This window comes from Babylonia areolata, chromosome 9, assembly GCF_041734735.1.
Source record: "Babylonia areolata isolate BAREFJ2019XMU chromosome 9, ASM4173473v1, whole genome shotgun sequence".
Taxonomy (NCBI): Eukaryota; Metazoa; Mollusca; class Gastropoda; order Neogastropoda; family Buccinidae; genus Babylonia; species Babylonia areolata.
Genome location: NC_134884.1, coordinates 28,709,249 through 28,718,813, shown reverse-complemented (window position 1 = coordinate 28,718,813; position 9,565 = coordinate 28,709,249). Strand labels below are relative to the sequence as shown.

General features: G+C 44.5%; 1 protein-coding gene across 2 annotated transcripts in view; it reads right to left on the bottom strand.

Annotated features, from left to right (window-relative positions):
- Positions 1-1,405: 1,405 nt before the first annotated feature.
- LOC143286194 (uncharacterized) overlaps positions 1,406-9,565 on the bottom strand; it is a 67,870-nt gene continuing 59,710 nt past the window's right edge. For both annotated transcript variants that reach the window (XM_076593830.1, XM_076593831.1), the window contains exons 18-19: positions 5,739-5,887; positions 1,406-3,978 (exon numbers count right to left, since the gene is read on the bottom strand). In XM_076593830.1, coding sequence (XP_076449945.1) covers positions 3,799-3,978; positions 5,739-5,887 — 329 coding nt within the window. In that variant the 3' untranslated portion in view covers positions 1,406-3,798. The remainder of the gene's footprint in view (positions 3,979-5,738; positions 5,888-9,565) is intronic.

Below are 9,565 nucleotides of genomic sequence, written 5' to 3'. Positions count from 1 at the left end.
ATGTCAGATTTTTACCCAGGGGTAAAAAACCAATGGGGGATACAAAGAGGCTGCTACACCTGTACCCTCTTACACACAAGCTTGGTGCCTAAAAAAAAAACTGTCACACACTGAAGACCTGGCACGGCAACAACAAAAATTTCTTTTTCATTTAATATCAAAGTATATAATTTACATAACATGGATGCATGACTATCTGGACAGGAATGCACAAACTTTGTACATACTGTCAACCACATTCAGGATCAAGACTTGGTGCATGTAGATATTATGGTCAGTGTGTTTCTCCAAGCAATGTTACAAGGTGAGGTGTGTGTGTGTGTACATTACATATATGTACACATGTGACTATGTATGCAATTCATGCAGTCTTTGGTAAAGACTTTGGTCAGGAAAATGAGGAAAAACGAAAAAGAAGGGAGAGGAGGACAGAAGAAGATACACTTGCTAACGTGCTGCAGAAATCAGTGAACACAATAGTAGTGGCAGAGATCAGACAGTACAGTACTTCTCTGGTGCCTAAAATATAGCGCAATAACAGGGCAGGTGCTTTCTAAATAGTGCTGTATGTATGGCCGATTATAAAATCACTTGTATTTTTTGTTTAAAATAACGAGTATAAAAACAGTGACAGCACAAGAATCAAAGATACAGGTGGTTTGCTAGAGATATGATAAATAACTATGCTACATATTAGATAAGCGCTATCCCACCCCAATATTCCTTGTGACTCTGGTACATTTGGTAATAAAGACATATTCTGTATATGCATACAGCAACACCTACCCCCATGCTAGGTATTAGATGTATACAGTCACAATAGGCAAACGTCCTACGAAAGACCTGCACTGTACATTAGTACTAATAGTAGCAAATGCCCATTGATGAATTAATCTGACCAACTGCAGTAATTTCAAAGATGCCATCACCACAATAATCAATACATCAATCAGTCCTGTGATCATGTTATTAGCACTAGAAATAATGGTGTTTATGAAAGACTGCTTATAATAGTTTTCCGTCACACTGACACAGGGACATGACAGTCCTAAGTGCATGAAAAAAAAAAAAAATGTGTTCACACCATGTTTCAAAATCAAACACTGATCTGAACTTTTCTGATAACTGCAAGAGATTATTATTATTGATTTAAATTTCATATCTCTGAAAAAACAAACACTGATTTAAAAAAAAAATCATAAAAAGATTTATGAATACAGTTATGAAGTGAGAGCAGATTTTAATGGAGGAATTAACATCATATTTGAGTTATTTACTGTTATTTCTGCGCACCTATGAAACCCGCTGCATTGCCGTTAACATACCTCGTTCAACACAGCAGTACCCCACCATTCAGTGTTTTGGTCAAGGAAACAGTTACAGGATTTGGATGTTGCTCCAAAAATTTGCATAGTTTTTTATTTTTATTTTATTTTATTTTTTATAATAAATGCATCATTTTTATACAGTTAACAAAGGAGAGATGTTAAAAACAACAGTAACCCATTTTCAACATCGTCTCCAGTATCAACACATCACTGCCATTCCACGTGTTGGATGGAAAGCTGGCTGTGAAGAAAGTAAAAAAAAAAATTTTTTTTTTTTTTTTTGTAAGGGTTTTTTTTTTTGTTTTTTTGTTGTTTTTTTTGGAGACAAGGCATCCCAACAGTGATCATCTCACCTGTAAACTGTCTGAACACTGCCTTCCCAACAACACATGCACCATGCCAACCAACACGTACCACAGTGTGTCACAGAGTATCACAACCTGAAGTTATAAGGCATCCATGGACAGTGTCAATAACAACCTGCAAAAAAACAACAACAAAAAAACAACAAAAAAAACACACACACACAAAAACAAAACAAACTATAACTACCTATTGAAGAAGCAAATCAGGCCTTCCTCAATGATGCGTTTCCCACCCTCCCCACTCCCCCCCCCAACCACCACCACCACCCTTTTCTCCAGTTATTTCAAAGTTTACACAAAGTGAGACAGTGGGGAGGAGGATTTTTGTCAAGCCACTGATCTATGTATATCTCACTGCCTGTGTGTGGATTCTTGAACTAAGAGTGGTCAGAGAACTTTTGAGTGCCAGGACAAGAAGACTGTCACTAGACTTATTATTTACCAGAACTTTCTGAAAGGGAACAACTGTGAACTGAAAAGGTGGCTGTGTTGTTTTTTTGGGGGGAGCTGCCACCCACCTCCTGCACTTACTGGGTTCAATATAATAATGGGGGTATATTGGACATTCCAACAACAACATTTTGGGAGACGTTTCCTAAAAGAGTATAGTAGTGTTTTAAGGGGCATTTATGAAAACAAAAAACACATTTGATGGGTTAATAAAAAAAAAAAAAAAGAAAAAAAGAAAAGAAAGATGACTGCATTTTTACAACAAGCAGAAAAAGTACACTGAATGAGGGGTGGGGTGGAATGGGGATGTTCAGGAGAAAATGGCACTTTAGGGGCAGCATTCTAGAAAAATGAACTGTAAAAAGAGAATTTTGGAGGGTTAGGGTGTGGGGGAAGTATGGGAAGTCAAGGGACTGGAGGCTTGGCCTTTCATCTGTCAATGGCATCAGTACAAGTACTACAACTGTTCACAGAAATTCTTAAGTTGCACCGCCTATGGCATATCCAAAAAATAAGAACAGGAAACCCTGCTCACCCCCCCCCACCCCCTCCTATTCCCCTACCCACCACTCTCCCTTACCAATTTTAGGGGGGCAGGTAAGGTAGGGTTGGGCGAAGCGGTAGTAATCAATTTTAAAGGTTAAAGGCCCAACAGCTTTTTACTGCCATCGGGGCAGTGAATTCATTTCCACTCTGTCTAGGGCTCGGCACAGGAAGGCTGTGAATTCATAACCACTGTTTCTTGGGCTCGGCACAGGAAGGCTGTGAATTCATATCCACTGTGTCTAGGGCTCGGCACAGGAAGGCTGTGAATTCATATCCACTGTGTCTAGGGATTGGCATGGGAAGACAGGGCCCAGTCCTCTACTTTCTGCTGCTTTAACTTTCCCAGGCAGGTCAGGTGCCCATTCACACCTGGTTGGAGTGAGGAAAATCACAAAGTGCCTTTCCCGAAGACACAACAACGTGCCAAAACGGGGCCTTGAAGTGAACCGTATCGCTGGTGAAATAAAGTCCTAGAACGCTGATCGCTGGTGAAACAAAGTCCTTAAACCCTGATCGCTGGTGAAACAAACTCCCAGCACCTAACAGATTCTGCGCCGCTCCGGCAAACGATTTCTTTGACAAAATTCATCCAAGATTCAGGTTCTGACTTAACAGGTTCCCCCATGGCCCCCTTAGACCTCACCAACCCCACTTGTCCTGAAGCTTTCAGGTGATTTCTTTCTGTCTAGCGCAGATGAAGTCTGGATTTCTCCCTTTTCCCCCCGTTAATAATATAAACCAACACTTCCTCCAAAACTGTGAGACAATGAAATGAAAGACACTGGTACCGTCCAGTTTTTTTTGTTCAGCTACTCAATGAAGATTGCCCCAGCTTGTCTACTGTGATACAACTTCACCTAACAATGAGATAAAACCAGTTCAAACAAACGAACAAAAAAACAAAAAACAAAACAAACTTGGAACCAAGACAAAGAATGCAGCGCGAACAAAACAAATAAAACTAAACAAGCATTCAATAAAAAAACAATAACTGCGAGCTCCTAGAATTACTGTACATTATCGCACCAAGAGTGTCCATAAAATCCTGCAGCCAAATTGAGACCGGTGGTATGGGGAAGGTGTGTGTGTGTGTGTGTGTGTGTGTGTGTCTATCTGCGCGAGGTGTGACGCAGGACGCGGGTGGAGGCGGGGGAGGTCTTGCTGGGGGTGAAGCGTGTCTGGGGGTTGGAGGAGGTGGGGGAGCGGGGGCTGTTCGGCACCTTGGTGCGTTTGGGGGTGGAGCTGCCACCGCCGGTCGTGCTGGGTGTTGTAGTATAGGGGGACTTCGTCTGCAACACATTGTTATCTGTAATGAACTTTCATTTGCAACACACTATGAACATTGATAAATAAATCTTGTCGGCAATACATCATTATCATAGCAAACCTTGTATGTAACATGCCATTATTATAATAAAGTTCTTCTGCAACACATCATTATCGTAATAAACCTTGTCTGCAACACACCATTATTATAAAAGAAAAAACTTTTCAAAATGCCTTTATTATAACAAATTCTGTAATGCATCATTATTACAATAAATTTGGTCTTCAACACATCATTATCATAATAAACCTTGTCTGCAACATGCCATTATTACAGTAAACTCCTTATGCAACACATCATCATTACAATAAACCTCGTCTGTAACACACTGATGGTGTTCTAGTAAACATCTGCAACACAACATTATCATAAACTTCATCGCAACACATCATTATCATAAACTTCATCTGCAACACAACATTATCATAAACTTCATCTGCAACACAACATTATCATAAACTTCATCGCAACACATCATTATCACACACTTCATCTGCAACACAACATGATCAAATTTCATCTGCAATACATTATCATAACCTTCATCTGCAACACATCATCATTATCATAAACTTCATCTGCAACACATCATTATCATGAACTTCATCTGCAACACAACATTATCATAAACTTCATCTACAACACATCATCATTATCATAAACTTCATCTACAACACATCATCATTATCATAAACTTCATCTACAACACATTATCATAAACTTCATCTGCAACACATCATCATTATCATAAACTTCATCTGCAACACATCATCATTATCATAAACTTCATCTACAACACATCATCATTATCATAAACTTCATCTACAACACAACATTATCATAAACTTCATCTACAACACATCATCATTATCATAAACTTCATCTACAGCACATCATCATTATCATAAACTTCATCTACAACACATCATCATTATCATAAACTTCATCTACAACACAAGAAGGAAAGACAGCAAAGATGTGCTCCATGAACTACATGCAACTGAGGGGGTAGAAAAAAAACAAACATCAGAAGACTGCACACCCCAACTCAAGGACTGTGCTCTCCTCATACGCACATAGCCTACACACACAGAAATGTGAGTATCCCAACTCACATTCTCCTTAAAAAAAAAAAAAAAAAAAAAAAAAATCACACACACACACACACACACAGCATACCACCCTTTCACACCTCCCCGACCTTCCGTCACTCACTGACGGTCATCTGTGTTGGCCCACGCTTTCCCACAATCACAATTGTGAGAAAGCGTGGTGGGTTCACTAAAGTCACCATCATTATCATGATCATCGTTGTCGTCCCTCTCTTTCTCTCTTCTTTTTCTCTCTCCCATTTTTCACTCAGATTTGTGTTAGGAAAAGACAAGAAACCGACCAACCCCTATGACAAAGGAAAAGTTTTTGATAAAAAATATGGGGGACTTCCCACCCTTTCTCACATACTGGGGGACGAAACCCTCAACTTGCAACTGACAGAAAGCGTGGAAGGGGGAACGACCACACTTTCTCACAATCCCACGAGGGATTTCTCTTAAAGTAAGAGAAAAGCGTGGGAGCGCCATCCATGACTCGTCTTAGTCACACAGTCACAGTTACTCAAAGAGGCGCCACTGAGTTTGGACAAATCCAAAAAACTGAAAGAAATCGTGGGATTGTGAGAAAGCGAGGGGCTAACACCCCCAGGCAACCAGAGGACCGACTCACCTCACAGTCTCCAGCCTCGATCTTGCGGGAGGCCGCTCCAAGCTCCACCGTGCGGACACGCTGACCAAAGCTGAGGCTGCACGTGGACTCCGACACGTTCTTCTCCACCGGCGCCACCTGGATGATCATCAGTGTCTTGCTGTCCCCTCCTGCATGCGCACCCAGCAAAGAAAGACGTAGATGATATGATGTGGATACTTGTATAGTGCATATTCCTTGGTCGGAGACCAAGCTCTAAGCGCTTTACAAACTCTGGGCCATTTGCACGACAGGCTGCCTACCTGGGTAGAGCTGACTGACGGCTGCCACTGGGTGCTCATTCGTTTCCTGTGTCATTCAATCAGATTTCAGGCACACACTCATACACACTCAGACACACGGTGTGGGCCACTGCAACCCAAATGGATTGCTTTTGCTTCAGACCTGTGCAGAGCACGAACTGCTGATAACCAACACAGTTTTCTGCCTCCCTACCCGTAACAGGACGTCATGGATGCACCCTCGCTCAAAGCATTGGCATCTCATCGATTATGTCATCGTCAGGAAAAGGGATAGGCAAGATGTACGTGTAACAAAGACCATGTGCGGCGCCGAGTGTTGGACAGACCATCGCCTTGTAGTCTCGAAGCTGAATATTCGAATCCAACCCAAGAGACGCCCCCAAGGCCAGAAGGCTCCAAAACGGCTCAACATCGCTAAGCTGAAAAGCATCACCATCAAACAGTCCTTTGTGGAGCTGCTGGAAGATCGTCTGGAATCCGCCTCTCTGGACAACCAGAATGTGGAGTCTGACTGGAGGACCCTGCGTGAGCTGATCTATAGTACAGCTTCAGAGACCCTGGGACCCATGACCAGAAAGCACAAAGACTGGTTTGATGAAAACTGTGATGAAATCAAGCAGCTTCTGGATGAGAAACGCCGTCTGCATCAAGCCCACCTGAGCAACCCAAAGTCCACATCAAAAAAGGATGCATACAATGCCATCCGCAGGACTGTTCAGCAAAAGTTTCGCCAGATGCAGGATAAGTGGCTGAGTGACAAAGCTGATGAGATCCAGGGATATGCTGACAGGCACGATATGAAGAGGTTCTATGATGCCTTAAAAGAAGTCTACGGCCCCACATCCTCAGGATCATCCCCCCTCCTCAGTGCAGATGGGAATACCTTGATCACCGAGAAGGAGAACATTCTCGAACGATGGGCTGAGCACTTCAACAGTGTCTTAAATCGCCCTTCCTCCATAAATGATGAAGCCATAGACCGTCTCCCACAAGTCCCCACCAACGAAGCACTGGACGAACCGCCAACACTTCTTGAGACCCAGAAAGCAATCCGTCTGCTATCCAGTGGCAAAGCACCTGGCTCAGACTCCATACCAGCAGAGGTCTACAAGGATGGAGGCACTGTGCTGACTGAGAAGCTTCATCAGCTGTACTCACTCATGTGGAAAGAAGAGACGATCCCCCAGGATTTCAAAGATGCATCTATCATTCACTTGTACAAGCGAAAGGGGAACCGGCAAGCCTGTGATAACCATCAGGGCATTTCCTTGCTCTCCATCGCAGGCAAGATACTTGCCAGGATCCTACTTAACCGCCTCACAGCACACCTTGACCAAGGTCATTTGCCTGAGAGCCAATGTGGATTCCGGAAAGAGCGCGGAACCACTGACATGGTGTTTGCTGCAAGGCAGCTGCAAGAGAAATGTCAGGAGCAAAATGCTGATCTGTTCTCCACCTATGTCGACCTCACTAAGGCCTTCGACACCGTGAGTAGAGAGGGACTGTGGAAGATCATGGCCAAGTACGGATGCCCTCGGAAATTTATTTCCTTGGTCAGCCAATTCCATGAAGGCATGCAGGCTCGAGTCCAGGACAATGGTGAAACATCTGCTCCTTTTGCTGTCACAAATGGTGTCAAGCAAGGCTGCGTCCTGGCTCCAACGCTGTTCAGCCTCATGTTCTCTGCAATGCTTACTGATGCCTTCAGAGATGGCGATGTTGGAATCGGCCTAAAGTACCGAACAGATGGCAAGCTGTTTAACCTCAGAAGGCTTCAAGCAAAAACGAAGGTCATGACAGACATCATCAGAGACTTTTTGTTTGCTGATGATTGTGCCCTCAACGCTGGATCTGAAGCTGACATGCAACTCAGCGTCGACAAGTTTGCCACTGCCAGCAGGAACTTCGGCCTTACCATCAGCACGAGGAAAACTGAAGTTCTCCATCAGCCAGCCCCAGGGAAACCCTACGTTGAGCCCAACATCACAGTCAACGGTCAGAGACTCAGTGCGGTGGAGCGGTTCACATACCTTGGCAGCACACTGTCACGAAATGCGACCATCGACGATGAAGTGAACGTCAGGATTGCAAGAGCAAGCGCAACTTTTGGTAGACTCAATGCAAATGTCTGGAACAGAAGAGGCATTAGTCTTGAGACCAAGCTAAAGGTCTACAGAGCAGTAGTTCTCCCCACACTACTGTACGCCTGCGAAACTTGGACAGTGTACCAACGACATGCCAAGAAGCTGAACCACTTCCACACAACATGCCTAAGGAAGCTACTGAACATCAAGTGGCAAGACAAGACCCCAGACACAGAGGTGCTCGCAAAAGCCACCCTTCCCAGCATCTTCACCATCCTGATGCAGTCCCAGCTTCGCTGGGCTGGACACGTGGCGCGCATGCCAGACCATCGGCTGCCCAAAAGGCTCTTCTATTGCGAGCTGCAACAAGGGAAGAGATCACACGGAGGTCAGAAGAAGCGCTTCAGAGATACTCTGAAAGTTTCTCTGAAAGCGTTTGATATCAACCCTGACTCCTGGGAGGAATCTGCAGTGGACCGTGACAAATGGCGCGCTGCTGTGCACAAAGGCGCCAGGTTGTGCGAGGCCAACAGGACTGCTGCAGCTGTTGAGAAGAGGCAGGCCAGAAAGTCACGGGCAAACAAGCTCCCTGACAATGATATGCCTGTCTCTGTCTGCCCCAACTGTCAGCGAACATTTCGTGCGCAGATTGGACTATTCAGCCATCTGCGCACTCACAGATAGATTCATGAGCATCCTTCCCCCCACCCCACCACCACCCTCCCCCCATCCCCCATCTGGATGACAACGATGGTCATCATCGATCTCGATGGACACACCACCATTCCTTGGTCGGAGACCAAGCTCTAAGCGCTTTACAAACTCTGGGCCATTTGCACGACAGGCTGCCTACCTGGGTAGAGCTGACTGACGGCTGCCACTGGGTGCTCATTCGTTTCCTGTGTCATTCAATCAGATTTCAGGCACACACTCATACACACTCAGACACACATACAACATTTTACCTGTATGATCGTTTCTTTATTTACCCCACTATGTAAGCAGCCATAATCCATTTTCAGGGGTGTGCATGCTGGGTATGTTCTTGTTTCCATAACCCACCAAACGCTGACATGGGTCACAGGATCTTTAATGTGCGTATTTGATCTTTTCGTGTGTATACGCACGAAGGGGATTCAGGCACTTGCAGGTCTGCACATATGATGACTTTTGAGACTGGAAAGTCTCCACCCTTTACTCACCAGGCACCGTTACTGAGATTCGAACCTGGGACCCTCAGATTGAAAGTCCAAAGCTTTCACCACTTGGCTGTTGCGCCAGCTGCTGTTGTGAAGAAGTTAACGTCACAGATTAGCAACTGGGAGGACTTGGGTTTCAGTCCCAGCAGTCGTGGGTTTTTTTGTTGTTTTTTTCAGCCTGTGGCTGGCTCCCACCCCGAGTATTGAGTGTGCTATGGGCTCATGTGTGAAGACTGGGATCCCACAGTCAACAGTCATCCATT